The following is a 19,900-nucleotide window of genomic DNA, read 5'->3' on the forward strand; positions in this document are numbered from 1 at the left end:
ATTGTCATTGTGACGGTATTCCAAATCAATAATGCATTACCATATTGTAAAGTCACTGTTCTAAAAGTCCCCGCCAAGCGTCGCCTAGTCCCCGTCTAGGCGCTAGACGGTTAGCCACCGTCTCGATTAATGCTTAGGCGTTTGAAAATTGAGAAATGACGCCTAGATCTACTAAGGTGCCCGCCTAGACGCCCGCTTAGGCACTCGCCTAGCCCGACTAGACCCGTCTAGACATCCGCCTTAAGTTGTGACTCACTTAGACAGAAAATAAATAACTTTCATTTTGCATTTTATTTTTTTAATAAATTGTAATAGACTTATTGAATATTTAAAGAAACACACATTATATATTTGTTTTCCATGTTTTTATTATGTTTCAATAACTCATAATATATGTCATTCCATTTTGTAGTTTATGATGAAATCATATATATTTTAAGTATAAACAAACACTTATTTACATGAAATATAATTGATTTAATTAAATCCGCCCATACCTCGTCTAGCCGCCTAGGCATTAGGTTCCAGCCCGCCGGCCGACTAGCCTTAATGTCTTTTAGAACTTGTGTAAAGTTACATGATATTGCATTATTGGTTGGAATTACCGTCAAGGTTGGAGATATCGTCAAAGTCCGGTCTTGATGTTAGGTAAATCTTTTTGCCCTACACATACATAACGCACCTCTTTGACTTCTAAACTTTTCAGTTCCTCCCACATTTTACCTACCCTTTTTCTAATACCGACTTCTTTTATTATTGGCCAACACACTTTACATGAAGAACCTAACATCATATCTTTTACTAGCACCAACCCTTTATAAACTCTCACAAACTGGGAGACCGTCAGTTGAAGAAACTGGAAGAGCTTCTTTTCGTTTGAAGAATTATGTCCATTGTTGAAGAAGCACCGGACTTTCTTCAAGTTTTTTCCGATGGATCTGTAAAACGCTTTTCACCCGGGGTGGCATCTGCCTCACCAGAATCAACCGACGGATTCAAGTCCAAGGATGTGATTATTGACTCATCGAAACCCATTACGGGAAGGATTTTCCTTCCTGGTAATCCAACATCTTCGAAGAAGCTTCCGGTTGTGGTTAATTTTCACGGTGGTGGCTTCTGCATTGGCTCAACCACATGGCTTGGCTACCATCATTTCTTAGGAGGCTTAGCTGTTGCATCCCAATCCATTGTTGTGTCCATTGACTATCGTTTAGCTCCAGAGAACCGGCTCCCCGTAGCTTATGAAGACTGCTATTACACGTTTGATTGGCTTAGTCGCCAAGCAAGCTCTGAACCATGGCTAGACAAAGCTGATCTCTCTCGGGTTTTTCTCACCGGGGACAGCGCTGGAGGGAACATAACTCACAATGTTGCTGTGAAAGCCATTTGCAATCGAATCAGTCATGTCAAAATAAGGGGATTATTGTTGGTACATCCTTATTTTGGGAGTGAAAAGAGAACCGAGAAAGAGATGGCTGAAGAGGGAGCAAAGGATGTGACGAGCAATGACATGTTTTGGCGACTAAGCATACCTAAAGGCTCCAACCGAGACTATTTCGGATGTAACTTTGAAAAGACCGGACTGTCTGCAACCGAATGGAGCGATGAGTTCCCTGCTGTGGTTGTTTATGTGGCTGGCTTGGATTTTTTGAAAGAGAGGGGAGTGATGTATGCAGATTTTCTGCAGAAAAAAGGAGTTAAAGAAGTGAAGCTGGTGGAGGCGGAGAACGAGTCTCATGTGTTTCATGTCTTCCATCCAGATTCAGAGGGGGCCGGTTTGCTTCAGAGAAATATGGGTGAATTCATCAGGAGCCATTAGCGATTTCAGATGGCAGTCACTAGGGCATTCTGATATGAACCATTTGTAAAATAACGGAGACATGAACTCCTACTTCTATCTGCATTTTAGTAATCATAGTCATATGCATGCAAAAAAAAGAAAAAAAAAAGGCTACTCGAAGCTGTTCATTAAGTTGAAATTCTTAATCAAATTCGACCTGAACCAGCAAATTAACCACATTATAATATGAAATCCCATAAATTTCCATCCATATACAGTAAGTCACAAGACTATATCACTATACTTAGCCAACGTACACAAGTATACAAGTCCAATGCTAGGAAGGTTGTGCAGCTAATGGCATTATACATCATTCGGGCGTACTATCGCAAGTGCTCATGAAACCTCCGAGAAACCCAGCTCCATTGCAATTTCCGCACAACATCTCCTTTCTACCACTACAAGGAAACAAGAACAATGAGAATGAATAGCAAAACGGTTTGTTTCAGTGAGTCTTTACACCCTATACTCTCCAGGAAAACTAGCACATTGTTTTGCCCGAAAATCGTAGTTTGAATGACAGAAAAGGGGTTACCCGCAGAGCCAGCACGAGTCACCGGCTTTAAACCGTCCACCGAAGAGATCAACAGAGTTCACTCCACTACCTTTGCATTGCGAGCACAGAACTGCACCTGCCCAATTCACAGTACAAGAATATAATTTTCCCCAAAACGAAAATTGAACATATATATGCTTTTAGAGTTAGCTTACCATTTGCATCGCAATCAGGGCAAATCATGCTGTTCGGTTTTACGCCTTCATTGCTTTTCTCAGCCTATTGGGATGAAAAAAAAACACCAAAATTTCAGCATGCAACGTATACAGGCATCAAAATTATATCAATGAAGAAATTGCTGAAACACGAGCGTCTAATCAAAATTATCTTTTAAGCGCCTAATGCAAGACTTTCATTTCCAATCTAACATAATACGTGTTCAACCGTCATTAGGGATGTGGGGCACGTGTTGCCTCTAAGCTTAACACGTGATTAACATGCTCTAATGGTAATACCAAAGTATGATGTGATCATCCAACTCATAGACAATAAACTCGAATACTAGATACTTTGAAAATTAGAAAATAATTCAAGGTTAGATCGGGAAAAAAAAGTAAAGAACCTTAGCTTTGAGATTGGTAAATCTAGCGGCAGGAGAATTTTGGAGCAGCTTATCTATTCGAACCAGCTTTTGAGCAGTGTTATGGTTGCCTATCCATCATTGTGCGTACATTGATTTAAGTCAGTGATCAAATAACAACTAAGTTTATGAGAAAGAACATTAACAAGCGGAAATTCTAAAATGAACCGGCTCATAGCATGGAACAGTTGAATGAACGACTCAATATACTGCTAAAAATCCAATGGCTAAGGATCCAACCTGCGCATACTATGCTCCGGTCCAAACTAAAAAGGCGGATAACAGGAGGAGAGAAGCGGAGAAAGACCTGGTCGTGGGGTGATTTTCGAGGAATTTGAAGGTGCCAAGTACAAAGCATAAGCCATTGGAGAATGAGGAGGGAGCTAGCAAGTTATGATGAAAACTAGTTTGAATGGAGATTGAGTAGGTAGAAAACAAAGAAGAGAGAAGTAGCAGGCTTATCTGCTCGTTTCCACGCAAATGACAGGGCAGCGCGGCTGCTGCCTTTAGCTCCTTTTCTGTCCCTCAAAATTACCATTTTGCCCGTAAACTTAAAATGTGCACAACTTCTTTGTTAAAACACCGGATTTCGCAGGCATTCACGACGATGAGTACCGTCCAAATGAAATCGAATATTGATTACTACGTGTCTTGAGCTCAAAGGTCCAATAAGAGACGAAATTTATGCTTCTGAAGGCATTTTGGTCATTTCACATTAAGAGAAGCTATTTTACAAAGAAAATTAGGGAAGAGTTGTAATACTCGAGAAACTGGATGTCATAAATAGATGCATTTTTGGAGGATGGTTACAAGTCAAGCCCAATAGGGGTGAGAAAGTGGGTGGTACAGGGTTAGGATCAACTCCTTATACAATGACATGGTTGGCCTTTATCCAAACTTCGGAGTTGTCTACTTGTTTGGATCGAGAAAATCATAAATTACTAAAAAGAAAAATAATTAAATATTAGAACAATTTCTTTCGAATCAATTTATAACTTGAATTTTCCAAGTATGTATTACGAATCGTAACACGGGCCTTGCATATTTTTTTATTTTTTTTTGTGCGCATTGAATTAGAAATCAAAATTTTTTTTTTTTTAAGAAAGTAGTATCTGTTTCATGTCAGTGTTGTAGAGATTTTTTTTTTCTTTTTGGTTTTTTAACAAATACTTTTTTCTCGCATGATTAGGACCAAAAATCAACTACAGTCACTCAACTTTTTTTTTTTGTGTTTTTTGAGTTAAATGATAGATTTTATTAGATTAGATGTTAGATTAGTCATCAATGATGTTTGAATTCACACCATCATGCAATGACTTAACACATTTCCATTACTGTAGTAAATAGTCGCTTGTTACCATGAAAATAAAGAAAGAAAAAATAATGTTTTAAAAAAGAAAAAAAAAATTCTAGCAATGGTCCCTCAACTTTAATCAAATTGGAGCAATGGTCCGTTATCTAAAAATCTATTACCATTGGTCCCTAACTCATCAAAATATGTAGTTATCATCATTTTCATCAACTTCGTCAAAATTTTGTTAACATGAATTATGTTGGAAGGACTATTGCTATAATTGGGATCGCTCAACTCATCAAAATGTGTAGCTATGGTCATTTTCGTCAACTTCATCAGAATTTTGTCAAAACAAGTTATGTTAGAAGGACCATTGCTACAATTGAATTAGAGTTGAGGGACCACTGATAATGAATTTTTAGTTGAAGGACCATGCACCTTTTAATAAGTTGAGAGACCAATAGTAATAGATTTTTAGTTGAAAGACTATTGCTACAATTTCCGCAAGAAAAAATCCTGAAAAATCTTTTTGCAATTGCGGACAACCCCAAGGGCAATTCTGGGACGCAGCTACATATATATCTGCGGCTCCCAATTTCTGTAACCCTATCACTTACACTTTCCCTTGCTCTCCTCTTTCGTCGAGGTCTCGTCCCTCTCTCTCTCCGCTCTCTCTCTCTAACAACAAAAATTTTCAAATTCGCGTTTTCATCTAACTTTTTCAATTGCAGAATCCCCAAAACTCAATACTTTCACTCTTAATTCTTCCTAACCCAGGTATAATTCTCTATCTCCAAAACCCTAATTTATCCGATTCAAAGTTCAAAACCCTAATTTGCGTCTCGAGCTTCGAAAAACCCTAATTGGAAGTCTCCATTTCTCAGCAGAACATGGGCGAAACAAGGGACGACGTCTACGACGAGGAGCTCGTCGATTACGAAGAAGAGGAGGAGAAGGCCCCTGACTCTGCAGCTAAAGTCAACGGCGAAGCCCCCAAAAAGTGAGTTTTTGTTCTACGGATTTGCTTACTTATAAATTTTTTTATTTCAGTTCGTTGTTTGGTCGATCGGAATTAAAAATTCAACTTTTTCGTTATTCTAATTGCTTATTATCTGTTGCTTGCATATGATTGTTGTAATTCAAAATCCGATCGTAATGCAGAAGTATTCTGATTGCAATTGAATATTATTTAGGTCTAAGTTATGTTCGTAATTGCTTTTTTGCAGGGGATATGTTGGAATTCACAGTTCAGGGTTCAGAGATTTCCTTTTGAAGCCTGAGCTTCTTCGGTCTATTGTCGACTCTGGATTTGAGCATCCTTCTGAAGGTAAACTCTTGAACTTAGACTTTTCGATTGCTATTTTGTAGCCGAAGTCAAACCGTGTTATCTTGATATTTTTTTTCCTGTTTCATCGGTGAAGTTTATGATTATGTTTTTTGGTCATATAAGTATATTTGAATCCCCATTATGTTATTTTTATCAATCTATGTCTTTGTCGGTTAAATATTTAACTTCTCGGGCCTCTTCTCATTTGTTTTCTTTTATGTGTTTAGTTCTAATTCAGTTTAGTTCATGTTTTTCAGGTAATTTGTCCTACTATCATAATCTTGAATTCAGAGAACTATTAGAGTTTCGGTAAAGACTTTCATAAAAAGATTGGAGACGTTATGTTTTACTTACCAATGGTTCCTTCGATGCGGTTTTCTTTGGTTCATCAGTGCAACATGAATGTATCCCTCAAGCTATCCTCGGAATGGATGTTATTTGTCAAGCTAAATCTGGGATGGGAAAAACTGCTGTTTTTGTTCTATCATCTTTACAGCAGATTGACCCTGTCGCAGGCCAAGTCTCTGCCCTTGTCCTTTGCCATACTAGAGAATTAGCATACCAGGTACATTTGGGATCTGATTATAATAGTACTGAATTTTTTTCCATCTGTTCATGTTTATACAATACTAATTTGTCATTGAACTCTTGTGTAGATTTGTCATGAATTTGAGAGGTTCAGTACATACTTGCCTGATCTCAAGGTTGCTGTCTTCTATGGTGGTGTTAATATCAAACTTCACAAAGATTTACTGAAAAATGAATGCCCGCACATTGTTGTTGGAACTCCCGGAAGAATACTAGCACTGGCAAGAGATAAAGACCTCTCCTTGAAGAATGTGAGGCATTTTATCCTTGATGAATGCGACAAGATGCTTGAATCACTCGGTATGGATTTTACCTATTTTGAATTTTGGTTGTGCTCTGATTTTTATGTATGTCTCAGTTGGTGTCCTGACATCTTAATATTTGCTTCTACTCAATGCAGACATGAGGAGAGATGTGCAGGAGATCTTCAAGATGACGCCTCACGATAAGCAAGTGATGATGTTTTCCGCAACACTCAGCAAAGACATCCGCCCGGTTTGCAAGAAATTTATGCAAGATGTAATGTCCCATGGCCGAATCTACTTCAATTTTGAAGTCTCTTTTTTCATAATCCCACATTCTCCGAGAGATTTTGTAATTAAGTCGAATCTGGTGGTTACATAACGTGCTTACCGTTGGCATCGTGTTTATTTGGATACCACCAGTCAGCCGTTTATTTGGAATTTGCGGCTTGACAAGGGTGTTCATCTGGAGTAAAAAGCGAGAGTAAGACACAAAGGAGGCCATCTACTAGGAGTTCTCTCAGTTGTGGGATAAGTGCCTTGCAATCTGCATTAGTATTTCCTTAGGTTTATCTTCCTCGTTGGGTTTGGCTTTTTTGTTTTTAGTAAGTCATCTGGTGGGTTTAAATTTGTAGTCCAGTGTATTGGCATTATTTTCCAGTCAAGGGTGAGAGCGGTTGGGTGGGTGGGTGGGTGGGTCGGCGGTGTTGGGGAGCGGGGGTACTCATGTTGGTGTCCCCCACTGGGATCAGCCTTGGTCAGCAGTCAAATTTCTTAATAGATTGTATTGAGCGTCAATGGTGGTGGCTTAAAGTGATTTAGAAAAAGTTAACTTCAAGGAGACAAAACAGATGGAGCGGAATCTTGATTCAGGAGATCTGCATCCGTCATTCATTTCGTTCTGGATTCTATTAGCTTGAGGAAGGCCCCTAATATGATTTACTGTGACATTTGTTCCTTTCAGCCTATGGAAATATATGTTGATGATGAAGCCAAGTTGACCTTGCATGGTCTAGTACAGGTATTTAGTTTGCAAGTGGTCTTTTAGTTTATTACACTTATTTATTCATATAATTATTACCTTTCACTGCTCCTTCATAAAAATAAACTAGAATCTTACCTCAATAATCTAAAATTTCAGCACTACATCAAGTTAACCGAGGCAGAGAAGAACCGCAAGTTGAATGACCTCCTTGATGCATTGGACTTCAATCAAGTTGTTATATTCGTCAAAAGTGTTAGCAGAGCTGCTGAGCTGAACAAACTGCTTTCTGAGTGTAACTTTCCCTCTATATGCATCCATTCTGGAATGAGCCAAGAAGAAAGGTTTGTTACTAATTCCTATATATTATTATTCCATATTGTATTCCTTGTCGAGTTGTTACTTCTTGTTACTCTGACACTTTTTTGTCACAAATTTTGTTTTTATTGGATTTGGGATATTTCATTACCCCAACTTTTGCTTTAGTTGATCTTAGTAATTTGTCATTTTCCATCTTTAAATCAAAGTTTGCTTAACAGTTTTATAAAATTTGATTCAAACTATTAGCTAACCAGCTTTGTTTCGGTGTTTATTATACTGTGTATTTATTTATAAAGTTAATGTTTCAGTGTCTTATATTTTTTTTTCTTCTCTCTATATACTTGTCTGGTGTTATATAAATGTTATTTTTCTCAAGTTGCATGCCTGGTGATTCTTGTGCTTTAGAGTTTTTTCATACTTTTAAATTGATGTTATAGGCAATGAGTACTCTCTCCGGTTATCTTCTGATGTTTGTGTCCCACTGCCCCTACTTCTCTCCTCTGATTGCCTGTGTCATTTAAAATGTCTTGTTGAACTTGTCGTCATTTTTTGGCCTAGTTATTTCAATTTGGGAGGTTGACCGTTTAATTTTAAATTGTATCTCTTTTGTAGGTTGAAGCGGTACAAAGGATTCAAGGAGGGTCAGAACAGGATTCTCGTGGCAACTGATTTAGTCGGTAGAGGAATCGACATTGAGCGTGTTAACATTGTTATCAACTACGACATGCCAGATTCTGCTGACACTTATTTACACAGGGTAAGTTGATATTATGGTTTGATTCTTGAAATAAGTCTTGTCTAACTGAATTTTAGCTTATGTATTGTCTTTTGATTAGCGTCTGTTTATCTTTTCTTTTTGGGTATTGTGGTGCATAATTATATGCCTTTGGTTCCTTTCCATAAAAGGAAAACTAAGAAAGAATTCTAGTTTTTCTTTTGGGGTTACTTGTAGCTGGAAGAGAGGCCTGATATTGAAAATGTATTTTGATGATCATAATGCATGAGCATTTATGCGGTGTGGTTTACTGTTCATATAAATATAGATTAAAATGCATTTCTATTACATCTTTTGTCTCTTATGTGAATGGCTGGCAACTAATTTATATTCATATGTAATAGATCTGCTACGTTAAGAGTCTTATAGTTTTTGGGTACAGAATAAGATCATTTACATTGTGCCTGGTTACAAAGATGGATGGTAGTAGGTAGTAGTATTCTGATGATTAACATGATGATGAACAGCTAACACATTCACGAATATATCTTGGATCTAACTTCTTGCTTTCATGTAAATTCTGACAGGTTGGCAGAGCTGGTAGGTTTGGCACCAAAGGTCTTGCTATTACGTTTGTTTCATCCGCAGCAGACTCTGATGTTCTAAATGATGTACGAAATTAGTTATCCACGTGTGTTCTCTTCTGTTTATTGTAATTTTTCCGTTGTTTTAAACTTATTGGGTATGCAAATGCAGGTTCAGGAGAGGTTTGAGGTTGACATAAAGGAGCTTCCTGAACAGATCGATACTGCCACATACAGTATGTTTTCTTTGCTGGATATTTTTTTTCTGGTGTTTTGCTTTATAGTCAACTTTTTATTTTTGGTCTAAAGGTCAGAAAATAACTGATTGGAATTAGGAAACAGAAGCACCTGTATCACATTTAACAATCTTCTCAGATTTGTTTTTATTTTGACTGTACAACACCGATAATTTGCCTTTCTTCAGTAAAAATTATTTTTAACAATTAACATCCCCAGTTTTTTATTCTTGAACAGGAAAAATGAGATAATAAAAAACAAAAGACCTATCTTTTGGGGTTTCCCTAAATATCTAACCTCGCCACTTTTTTGTTTTATGAATTTTTTTTATTCTGTTTTATTTAGGAAAAGAATTAGGGTTTATTTTTCTAATGAAAACAGTTAGCAACTTAACCACATGGCAGTAAATGGTTGATATTTTCCTTCTCTTTCCATTAATGCCCTGCTATTTCTTCATCGTTTAGTTTACCAGTTTTGATATGTCAATCGTTACTGCAAGTCAGACCATAATTCTAATTTACTACTCGCGTCTAGCCCTTCCTGTGCTTCTGACAGGTGATTAGCTGAATTTATGCGTTCCTAATGCACTATCTTCTTTGTATGCAGTGCCATCTTAATTGAAGTTTACATCTCAGTATGAAGGCATCATTTGCACTGGTGGTGGAGGGTGTTGCAAACCGTTCTGTTATTTTATCAGACTGATTTTGAACGATTTGTTTTATGCGGTAGAAGCTCGACGCTGATGTATAAGTGTTTTTAAATATGGGTGTGTAGAAATTTGCGGTCCTCCCCAACCTGTTACCCGGTAGGGCTTGGTTTGAGATGTTAGCAGAGTTGGAAATTTTAGAATTCATTTGCAGTATTATGTATGAAGTACCAGCCATCTCGCAGGGTCGGTTAAAACAGAAAGGATGAGACACTAGGAGGAGGGAGAACAAAGAAAATGTTATTTGCTTTAATATTATTTCGTGTCGGTATTGAGATTTTACTATGAAGATTTTGTTCGACGTTATTTCTGTTCTTTTTTTTATGTCGGTATCTGATGATGCAAGATTTCTGAATTCCGAATGCATTTCTATTGGGGAAATGATGATGTCGGAAAAACTGTTTGTAACAGTTCTGTTCGAGAAAGGATAAAAAGCATTTTTTACATTCTTGTTTAATCATATTTGTTGTTTTTGTTTAATTTATATAATTCAACGGTTAAATAAAAGAATGGTCGTGTGAGAAGTTTAAAATGACCGAAGTGTCCCCGTTGCTATTTTGGTAAATTACGAAGTCCAACACACTAGTGAACTGGTTCTAGTGACCCCTTGTCATAATCACACTCTCACCCATTTGCAATATTTGGGACATCTCCAATGTACCCGAAAGTTTTTTCAGGCTCAAATCGGAAACTTAAAACCTATAAATGATGGCTTTTAAGTCGAACCATAACTTATGTTTGGGGAATTGATTGACAAGCTGCTCTCTTCTTCAATGCACCAGCACTAAGATGCATTGACGAATACGATGTAACTCACAGGATGCGAGGAGTTTTTCGGTAGTACAGTTTCACATTGTTATATAGTGTTTTTAAGTCACTTATGCTAAATACACAGTATCTGTTTATCAATAAATCATAACTGCTATCCGCCTATATTTAATACGTGAATTAATAAGAATACATGAAGGTGTAACTGTTGCAACCAAAAATGTTTTTCACAAGTCATAGTGTTCCCCGAATTGAGATCTCAATTTTGAGTCTGTATAGAGCACTTTCTCATAAATTATAAACCATCCAACTGAGTCAAACACCATGAGCCATGGCAATAAACACTTTCCTCATCTGCAGATACGTGTTTTGGAATAACAGGAAAGAGAGTTAATAGGATGCAGTTCTTTGCTCCAATACTGTTCCTATTTATAGAAGTCGGGCCAAGTTGATGTAAACCATGCCTAAAACTTTTGACAAAGCCATTTCTTCAGTGGATATTATATTCAAAATGGTATCCATATACAAGAATTTCTACCTCCTTTTTCATCTTGCAATCCTATTATCTGTAAGTTAGTTTTTACTAGCTAGTACTACGACTATATTTGGGAATATGTATTTATATACATACATACATATACATGCATAGAATAGAGAATTTTTTATCGGTCTATGGCACACGTAATACGTGGTATAAGATTTCACATGTCTGATGTCTCACTTCTAGTGTATATTAATGGAAAACAAATACGCATGTTATAATTTGAGTGAAATAATAACACCACATAACTGTATTTGGAGTAAGTTTGCTCACACGAAATGTTAATAAATCAGGCATATATTATCATTCTCTAAGTTAGTATAACTACTACATATATATTTCATGCAGGAACTACTGCGCACCAGTTTGATGCTTTATATTGCTTTAACGAGTTTTGTGCTTGGCGCTGTGGATGAAACCCGAAGTAATATTTTTAACGTGCTTGACTATGGCGCCTTTGCAGATGGCCAGCACGATGATTCCGAAGTAATAAATATCTTCATGCCTTCAACTTTGTGTCTGCAGTTTTTTTTACTGTAATTAGTTAATTACGTTTTAATTCTTAAATCCTCAAAGTTGCCTTCTAAGATATATATATATATATATATATATATATATATATGTATATATATATCTTGTGCAATGAAAGGCCTTTTTAAAAGCATGGAAGGAGTTGTGTGAAGCTGAAGGAAGTTATTATGGTCTGCCAATGCTTGAAATACCTTGCGGAAAGACATTTAAACTGAAACCTGTGCATTTCCAGGGCCCCTGCAAGAGATCAGTTCAAATTAAGGTACTAATTAATTTGTTCATTGGAGCATTTTGAAAATGTCAAAGTAGTATTCAGATAGCAGAAAACGTTTTTGGTGGTTAGTTATGGTTGAAATAAATAAAAAATGCTTTTTTGGGAGCTTCTAACCAGTATAAGTTGTTTCATATGTGTTCCATCGATGGACTCAAATTCGAATCCTTCTTCTTGTAGTGTAGAATATCACCGGTATTAAAAAAAAGTAACTGAAAAGTTGGATTATATTTTTGTAAGAATAATTAATAATGGAAAATCATGAGAGTTTTTAACTAAGGCTCTAACACTGCATGTCAGAATAATCTGTTCTTTAAAATTCGAAGAAGATAAGTCATAGCTTGACTTCAAGAGTAAGTTTCTCCTCTCTTGCACAACAATATGCTCGACTTACAATACGTCTACGTCCATTAATGAGCTGCCTATTATGTGAGAGCGCTGACTACTATTTATATTGAAATAATCTTATTAAAATCGTGTAGGATCCGAAACTGACACATAATTCTAATCGAATTATGAGTGCTAAGTATCAAGATTCATTTAAAGCATTACGACCGGTTCTAACTCCCACTGTCATGCTCACATTCTAACAACTTTTGGATCGATTATTTACTGTTTTATTCAGTATTCAAATTGATCAATTGAAACTTAATTTTGCTGGATGCAGTTTTTTGGAACTATCATTGCTCCTGCGTATATAAGTGGATGGACTGGTTGTGTTGGAAATAGCTGGCTACTATTTTCAAACGTGGACAACCTCATGATCAATGGATCGGGAAAGATTGATGGCCAGGGTGAAAATTGGTGGCATAAACCAAAGGAACACCACAAACACAAAGTACACATTTCTCATTCTATGTGCATATTAACCTTATCCATATTACATCATGACATAGGTAACCAAACTTTAATTCATGTCCAGGAAATAATCAGATACCAGTCTCTCGATTTTCAGGGTAAAGGAAACTGCTATAGTCCTACAGTAAGACCACTCTTCTTAATATTGTCGAAATATATTAGGAAAGTGATTTTTAAACACTCATTTTCACACTCCGTACTTTTGTTATATTTAACATTTGCATTGAATAAATTAAAAGAGAATCAAGGAACATGATTAAAAAAAAAAAGATATGTATAGAGCGATAAAAAAAATCATTTCTCACTTTTAATTTATAATAGAAATTTAGGTAAGAAGTGGCTAATTAGTTATAAGAGAAATCCTAAAAGAAATTTTAGCCCTTTCTTTTAAACTAAAAACAATCCTAATAAAAGAAGTGTCTAATTAGTTACGTGTGATTGTATTGCAGGCTTTACGGCTCAGCAACTGCTCTAATCTTCATCTTAGGGGACTTACTCATGTTAATAGCCCAAGAAGCCATATTTATATCAGTAACAGTGAAAATGTAACTCTCACTCATCTCAATATAACTGCACCTGAATCAAGCCCTAACACTGATGGAATTGATCTCTCAAGCTCAAAAAATGTGAGCATCCATGAAAGTACCATTGCAACTGGTAATCCCAATATCTGTTACTTAATTACGTGGTTCTGTTCGTATTAATAAAAATAATGATTTTACTTTTTATTGATTTTAGGGGATGACTGCATTGCTATCAAGGGAAATTGTTCCAAGATCAATATTACAGGGATTATGTGTGGCCCAGGGCATGGTATAAGGTTTGTCAATGACCTAATTTCTCTTTTGTTGATATAGAACCTACATAAAAGAGAAACTTACATGAAACAGATACAATGTGTGCCTCTCACAAGAAAAAAAAAGGGGGCCTTGGAGCAAGTGTTTTCACATGAGTTTCTTTAGATTACCAAATTCAAATTCGATTTTGCTCTCTCTATCCACAAGACAAGAGATAGAGCAAAAACATATATATGAAAGAATATATTATAAAATGAATTAGAACTTTGTTTGATCTTGTAGCGTGGGAAGCCTTGGAGCACAAGGAGCGTTTGAAACAGTTGAAGAAGTGTTCGTGGGAAATTGTACCCTCACAGAGTCCATGTATGGAGCAAGGATCAAGACCTGGCAGGTAGCGTTTAGGGACAACAATATTTTGGGCCAAACTTTATAATTAACGAGTAGTGTTCGTTAGCTACAATGAATATGGACCACACATTTAGACAGGAACTATCAGTTACTTGATCAATAACTTTAATTTAAGCATCTCATAAACATTGTTGTTTATCAGGGAGGTTCAGGGTACGCCAGGAACATCCATTTCCAACACATCCATCTTAGGGAAGCCAAAAATCCGATCATCATTGACCAATTTTACTGCAATGGTCGACACGATTGCAAAAATTCGGTAAAGATATACATGAGTTTTGATAACATATTGACTGTTATTAAAAAAATAAAAAAAAAAAGTTTTAGTTAATTACACATGCAAAATTTCTAATTATTTTGTGCAATTAATTAATTAATTAATGTTGCAGACGGAGGCAGTGTCAGTGAGCAATGTTACATATTTTGGTGTGACTGGAACTAGTGCTAGGAAGGATGCAATCACATTGAAGTGTGCAAGTACAAATTGCACCAACATTTCAATGAACAAGATTAACATTTCATCATGGGACTATGGAAGTGAGGTTTCTGCTTATTGTCTGAATGTAAAAGGAACATCAAGCTGCTCCACACCTACTGTGCCTTGCCTGAACGGTGTTTGCGAGGGTGAAGGTGACTGTGGAAGTGAAGATTTTGTCTTTTATTAAAAATTCTAATGAAGGTGATAGTTATAGATCAATTAGGAGTGATGAATTACAGGACTCCACCAATTCTGGTGTGTAGATTTTTGAAAGATAATTTTAGTAACGAGTGGTAAAGAATAATGGAATTAGAGAACACATTTCATATTGGTTGCAAGTGCCCCTTGGTCTTCTCTGTACCTGAATTTGATTTCTCTCTTTGTCCCTTTGCTCCAATATTTTCCTTTCCACAATCCATTTTTTATTGATGAACGTTTATTCTAAAAAACTGAAATTGTTATTGACAGAATAATTCATGTGCATGCCATATGGATGAGATGTATATATATTGTTCTTCGCATAGCAAATTTAACTTTGGAAATAAAAATAACATATTGTATCACAAAAAAAAAAAAAAAAGAAAAGAAAAGAAAGACACTTCGGAAATAACAAAACATTTGAGAGATGCTCTCGCCATGTAACATATCAATCAACTACATGCAAGAGAAATTATTAAGAAAAAAAAAAAAAAAAACCCCAATAATTATGTAATATATGAGGTGGTAAAAGAATTTCAGTTTTAAGAAATCCAACTCCCACCAACTATACATGCGGAACTCCAATAATGACACTGTAAAAAAACATCATTTCCAGACAAAAGGATTTCGCCGAGTCGTTAAAGGTTTTGTCTGACAGGATTTTGTCGTTAAAGGTTTTGCTCTACAAGGTTTCGTCGAGCAAGGTCGTAGCTAGAATGTTTGCCCGACTATGATTGATCATGAAATCAGTATAGTTAATCTTATAAGTGCACTACGATCGTGATGCTGTGTCTAAATTTCACTATATAAAGTCATTATTAATCTGATCAATTATGATATAAAACATTCTACGTATTAGATTAAGGTATATACGCACAAGTTATAACACATAATTTTAGTTCTTATGGATTAGAAGAATGTTTTAAATTTTTTTGAAATACTGCATGAATCATGGATTCAATTTTTTTTTTTTAACAAACGATATTATCTACATTAAGGAGGAGGGGGTGTGCTTAGCCTCACAATGAGTTAGCAATAATATGGTTCAAATTCACCTTTGACGAAAATTGAACCTAAGACCTCTTATTTACAAGTGAAGAGGAATACTACTAGATGAATATTTTAAATTTTGTAATTGTACACTTTCCATTTTTGGTACATAGCTTCAGTCGCTATGGATTCGATGAATGTTTTATAAAAATTCAAAATTTTAAAAATATGAAGAAAAAAAGAAGAGGGAAAAAAAAAAAAAATTGTGGCAGTGCACTTTGAAAGAAATAATATTAGGTAGTGACTGCATGCATGGACTTTGTTTTATGAATAATGTTAGGGAAACCAAATTTTTTAAATTCAATTTGTAAACCAAATGATGTGGTTGTTGATAATTAGATTATTACTTAAATGTTGATTAACGTACTTATTTCCTATTGGTGATACATCATCTAGTTTGCATATTTGGTTTAAAATTTGTTCTCTCTAGTATTACCCTAATTTTATCCCAAAATAAAAAATAAAAAACAACCCTGCTAACCGTGGACTTTATTTTACATACAAAAAACAATTGCATACCCAAATGTACTGATTAATAGTCATTAAGCGTTAATCCTAGTATAGTGACTGCATGCATGCACGGCCAACTCCCACACCATGTATAAGAAGAGGGAGGAGCGTAGGGTGATCATCGCTAAATTAAGTTATGAAATTGAGTTTTAATTTATCTCGCATATACTTACGTACTGATAATGGTGAGGAACACTGCAATTTCTGGACTCGATTCTTGCTTGCTTAGTACTAACATTACTTCTTTCTCTACTAAAATTAGCTTCTCATTTTATTTATTTAAATTCTGTGTGCAGGACCTACATCTAGTTTTGGCATTGGATATGGGCAAAATGGTACTTATAATGTGTTTGATTTTGGTGCATCTGGAGATGGCGTCGCAGATGATTCACAAGTAATTAGATAAATCTTTTCCTCACTTTAATGATATGATTTTTTCCTCACTTGAAGGCATGGCAAAGAGCATGTGGAACTCCAGGATCTTCACAAACCCTAAGCATCCCACAAGGGAAAACCTACTTACTCAACCCTCTCAGATTTTTGGGTCCTTGCAAGTCCAACAATGTTCAAATTCAGGCATATCTGCATATATATGGTTTCGTTGAATTCTTTTCGTTAATCCTTGTACTTGATTAATCAACTAAGGTTTACGGTTATGCATGCATTTCCTCTTTTAATTATAATGTGTGAATGATATTAATTTAACTTCTCTTTGAATTTAATCAGGTTGACGGGAATATTGTGGGTCCTTCCGGTCCTAATGTATGGACAACGGCGTGCGAATCTGGATGCTGGTTATGCTTCGAAGACGTGAAGGGTCTGATCATCAAGGGAAGCGGACATGTAAATGGGAAGGGTGCAATTTGGTGGAACCAAGTAGGTAAATTAACTCATAATTATAATTAAAATACCGTTTTTCATGTTTTATTTATGAAGATTAAAAACTCATCAGGTTTTTTTTTTGTTAATATGTATGTTCAGGAGGATACGTTTCATTGCAAAGCACCATCGGTAATATACCTTTCACTATGATTATAAAGGAAAAAAGATTACATTATTTGAGCTAGGAAATTTTGGTTTTCATATTTGATATATATACTTTGGGATTTTGAAATCTCATTTTGAGATTTTGTGGTTAGGCTCTACACTTTCACAAATGTGACAACCTTCCAACTTAGTGGATTTACTTCTCAAGACAGCCCAAGAAATCATATCGTGATCCATCAATGCACTGGTGTCCATATATCAAATGTTCATCTAAATGCACCTGCAAATAGCCCCAACACTGACGGCATTGACATCAGTTTGTCAAGTCAAATAGATATACGTGACTCTTCCGTTGGAACCGGTAATTCACATTACTTTATATATATATTTGAAGCTTAAGTATTCTTTGTATTCATAACTATGAGTTCACTAGTATTTCAACTTGAAGTTTTGCTAAGTTTGTGTAATTGTAACATTGCTTAACATTATTGACGTGATGTTGCCTATTAAGTTAAATTTTAACATGGTGATCAATGATTTTATACTTGAAGACACGTCAACATGACATATTTCGTTGTGGACACCCATGATATTTTCGTCATTGTTTAGTTGTTTATGTTATTTACTTGCATATATTCTTCGTAACGTATGATTAATTGTTTACAAGACATAGGTGATGACTGCATTGCAATTAAGGGTGGCTCTTCTTTTGTATACATAACAAATGTGGCATGTGGACCAGGTCACGGTATTAGGTATGTGAAAAAGTTGTCTTTTACATTTTCGTCACAAAATGAAACTTGACGAACAATTAAAGGGTCCCTAAACCCTAAATCCTAAGCCTTAGTTGGTTTCAAACAACCTAATCAAACTATTTTTCTAATTGACTTTTTAACTGTATGCGTGTGTGTTCTGTTTCTAAAGTGTGGGAAGCTTAGGACAAGGTGGAGCTGATGATAGAGTTGAACAAGTGCATGTTCAACATTGTACCTTCACCGATACTCAAAATGGTGCAAGAATCAAGACTTGGAAGGTAAATATCATTTACGTTTTTAGGCGGATAAAATTTGCGCATGTGTTGATACCCTCTAATGTAAATCGGTCTCTTACAATAGAAGACTCTCTCTCTACCATATATCATTTTTCTAGACGAAACAGTTTGTGATGTAACATGTTTTTCAAATAATTAATTTAGATATTCAATAACACTCTTCTTGATTTGTTTGAAGGGAGGATATGGTGCAATTTTAGATGAATTGATACAATTCCAATACGTTATGGTGCAATTTTAGATGAATTGAAACCTCATGGCCTATTTTGAAAATCACCTCAAACTTGAAGGTGTAAAATCTAGTTATCCTTATTTTTAAAGGGGCTTAGATTCACTATATAAAGGTTTCTTTGGTTTAGGCTATAAACATGAGTGATGTGACTTACACTGGCTTCCAAGGAACTTCAGCGAGTGAACAAGCTATAACACTGGATTGCGATAGCGTGGGTTGCACCAACATTGTAATGGATCTTGTCAACCTAACTTCGGCGGTGCCTTGAAAGCCAGTACTCAAAGCTTTATGCAAGAATGCCAGTGGGAAATCAAGCTCTACTACACCTGTCGTTCCTTGCCTATCAGAGTGATCGATCCGTCGATGCATATTGCAATTCAATTTTCAATTTTGTTGTTCATTAGATTTCCTTTTTCTTAAGGTAGAAGTTACATTTTCTTTTTCGAGTTCATTTGGCCGTTGCTGCCAATCAATAAATTGTGCCCCTTTCCTTTTCTCTCTCTCTCTTCTTCATTCCTGCAATATTAAATTTGAAAAGGAACCTTTTGAAAATTGTGATTTTTATTTTTAGAAGAAAAGTCGATAGATTCATTGCCATAAACATATGAAGTTACAAAACCCAGTTACACCAAGTTTTCCTCATAAAGTAAATCTGATCTGAGGTCTGGGGGTTCTCAAACTAGTTACAATTAGAGCCTGAAAGTAAACCAAATCGTGCAAGACGGTGGACGGTGGACGATGCCATTAGCTTGTCGGCAAACATGAGTAGAAGAAACTCCAATGATTGAGGCCAAAAGCTCCTTCAAATCTTCAATAACGAGCCCAATCTCAAACAAGTCATTAGAAGAATCCTACGGAGCCGCCGCAATATGGAGCGAAACGCTCTCAAGAATAAAATTTTGAATAGGATAATGTTAAGGAGACTCAAATTGTAGACTAAATTTACAAACTAAATGATGTGTCACCAATAGAAATAAGCATGTTTATCAACGCTTAAACAATAAACCAATCATCAATTTTCATGTCCTTTAGTTTTCAAAATTTAGTCTACAAATTGAGTCTCCATAGCATTACCCTTTTGAATAACCCCTTTGCATCGCCAAAAGCAAAGCCTCACGAGCGGCCACTGCCTCCACATGTAAAGGAGAAGAAATATGGTTTATTTTCCTCCTTGTGGCAGCTACAAAACTTACCTGATCGTTAAATTAATCATGCCAACTCCCCCCTGCTTAGAAGATTCGTTCCAAG

General features: G+C 35.9%; 4 protein-coding genes and 1 pseudogene across 10 annotated transcripts; 4 read left to right on the forward strand and 1 right to left on the reverse strand.

Moving 5' to 3' along the window:
• The first annotated feature begins 464 nt into the window (after window positions 1-464).
• LOC137747617 (putative carboxylesterase 17) lies at window positions 465-2,051 on the forward strand. The gene has a single exon (XM_068487760.2). It carries the CDS (start codon window positions 887-889, stop codon window positions 1,817-1,819), a length of 933 nt encoding a protein of 310 aa, XP_068343861.2. The 5' UTR covers window positions 465-886; the 3' UTR covers window positions 1,820-2,051.
• Window positions 1,969-3,471, reverse strand: LOC137747626 (protein BUNDLE SHEATH DEFECTIVE 2, chloroplastic). 2 transcript variants are annotated; one of them, XM_068487771.2, is made up of 5 exons: window positions 3,217-3,471; window positions 2,959-3,047; window positions 2,552-2,615; window positions 2,376-2,472; window positions 1,969-2,238 (listed from the first exon to the last, which is right to left on the reverse strand). In XM_068487771.2, the coding sequence occupies exons 1-5, from the start codon at window positions 3,332-3,334 to the stop codon at window positions 2,151-2,153; spliced, it is 456 nt and encodes a 151-aa protein (XP_068343872.2). In that variant the 5' UTR covers window positions 3,335-3,471; the 3' UTR covers window positions 1,969-2,150. The 2 variants fall into 2 exon arrangements, with proteins under 2 accessions (XP_068343872.2, XP_068343880.2); XM_068487779.2 differs by having other exon boundaries at window positions 3,284-3,469.
• A 1,401-nt stretch (window positions 3,472-4,872) lies between these two features.
• Window positions 4,873-10,278, forward strand: LOC137733931 (DEAD-box ATP-dependent RNA helicase 15). Of its 6 annotated transcripts, none has more exons than XM_068473158.2 (13): window positions 4,873-4,916; window positions 5,002-5,047; window positions 5,155-5,270; window positions 5,497-5,597; window positions 5,990-6,162; window positions 6,254-6,485; window positions 6,586-6,704; window positions 7,392-7,448; window positions 7,569-7,753; window positions 8,343-8,487; window positions 9,033-9,116; window positions 9,202-9,265; window positions 9,873-10,278. In XM_068473158.2, the coding sequence occupies exons 3-13, from the start codon at window positions 5,161-5,163 to the stop codon at window positions 9,881-9,883; spliced, it is 1,281 nt and encodes a 426-aa protein (XP_068329259.1). In that variant the 5' UTR covers window positions 4,873-4,916; window positions 5,002-5,047; window positions 5,155-5,160; the 3' UTR covers window positions 9,884-10,278. The 6 variants fall into 6 exon arrangements, with proteins under 6 accessions (XP_068329259.1, XP_068329264.1, XP_068329250.1 ...); XM_088685371.1 differs by having other exon boundaries at window positions 4,883-4,916; window positions 5,158-5,270; XM_068473163.2 differs by having other exon boundaries at window positions 4,873-5,047; window positions 5,158-5,270.
• Window positions 10,279-11,200: 922 nt separating this feature from the next.
• Window positions 11,201-14,849, forward strand: LOC137734515 (putative polygalacturonase At3g15720). Its single transcript, XM_088685047.1, has 8 exons — window positions 11,201-11,254; window positions 11,630-11,767; window positions 12,751-12,921; window positions 13,391-13,598; window positions 13,680-13,761; window positions 14,021-14,129; window positions 14,289-14,405; window positions 14,536-14,849. The coding sequence occupies exons 1-8, from the start codon at window positions 11,201-11,203 to the stop codon at window positions 14,809-14,811; spliced, it is 1,155 nt and encodes a 384-aa protein (XP_088541173.1). The 3' UTR covers window positions 14,812-14,849.
• A 1,715-nt stretch (window positions 14,850-16,564) lies between these two features.
• LOC137734429 (putative polygalacturonase At3g15720) lies at window positions 16,565-18,920 on the forward strand (annotated as a pseudogene).
• The last annotated feature ends 980 nt before the right edge of the window (window positions 18,921-19,900 follow it).

The sequence above is a fragment of the Pyrus communis genome, chromosome 15 (genome assembly GCF_041283825.1).
Source record: "Pyrus communis isolate YQ-2024b chromosome 15, ASM4128382v1, whole genome shotgun sequence".
In the NCBI taxonomy this organism is placed as follows: domain Eukaryota; kingdom Viridiplantae; phylum Streptophyta; class Magnoliopsida; order Rosales; family Rosaceae; genus Pyrus; species Pyrus communis.

What these genes read in the sequence shown, in the direction of transcription:
- LOC137733931 (XM_068473163.2), top strand. Translation starts at nt 5,161, where the DNA reads ATGGGCGAAACAAGGGACGACGTCTACGACGAGGAGCTCGTCGATTAC. An exon ending in GGAATGAGCCAAGAAGAAAG is followed by an intron (nt 7,754 to 8,342) that starts GTTTGTTACTAA and finishes TCTCTTTTGTAG; the next exon opens with GTTGAAGCGGTACAAAGGAT. An exon ending in CTGACACTTATTTACACAGG is followed by an intron (nt 8,488 to 9,032) that starts GTAAGTTGATAT and finishes AAATTCTGACAG; the next exon opens with GTTGGCAGAGCTGGTAGGTT.
- LOC137734515 (XM_088685047.1), top strand. Translation starts at nt 11,201, where the DNA reads ATGCCTAAAACTTTTGACAAAGCCATTTCTTCAGTGGATATTATATTC. An exon ending in TGGATATTATATTCAAAATG is followed by an intron (nt 11,255 to 11,629) that starts GTATCCATATAC and finishes TATTTCATGCAG; the next exon opens with GAACTACTGCGCACCAGTTT. An exon ending in GGCCCAGGGCATGGTATAAG is followed by an intron (nt 13,762 to 14,020) that starts GTTTGTCAATGA and finishes TTGATCTTGTAG; the next exon opens with CGTGGGAAGCCTTGGAGCAC.
- LOC137747626 (XM_068487771.2), bottom strand. Translation starts at nt 3,334, where the DNA reads ATGCTTTGTACTTGGCACCTTCAAATTCCTCGAAAATCACCCCACGAC. An exon ending in CCGGAGCATAGTATGCGCAG is followed by an intron (nt 3,048 to 3,216) that starts GTTGGATCCTTA and finishes AATGATGGATAG; the next exon opens with GCAACCATAACACTGCTCAA. An exon ending in GACTCGTGCTGGCTCTGCGG is followed by an intron (nt 2,239 to 2,375) that starts GTAACCCCTTTT and finishes GTTTCCTTGTAG; the next exon opens with TGGTAGAAAGGAGATGTTGT.
- LOC137747617 (XM_068487760.2), top strand. Translation starts at nt 887, where the DNA reads ATGTCCATTGTTGAAGAAGCACCGGACTTTCTTCAAGTTTTTTCCGAT.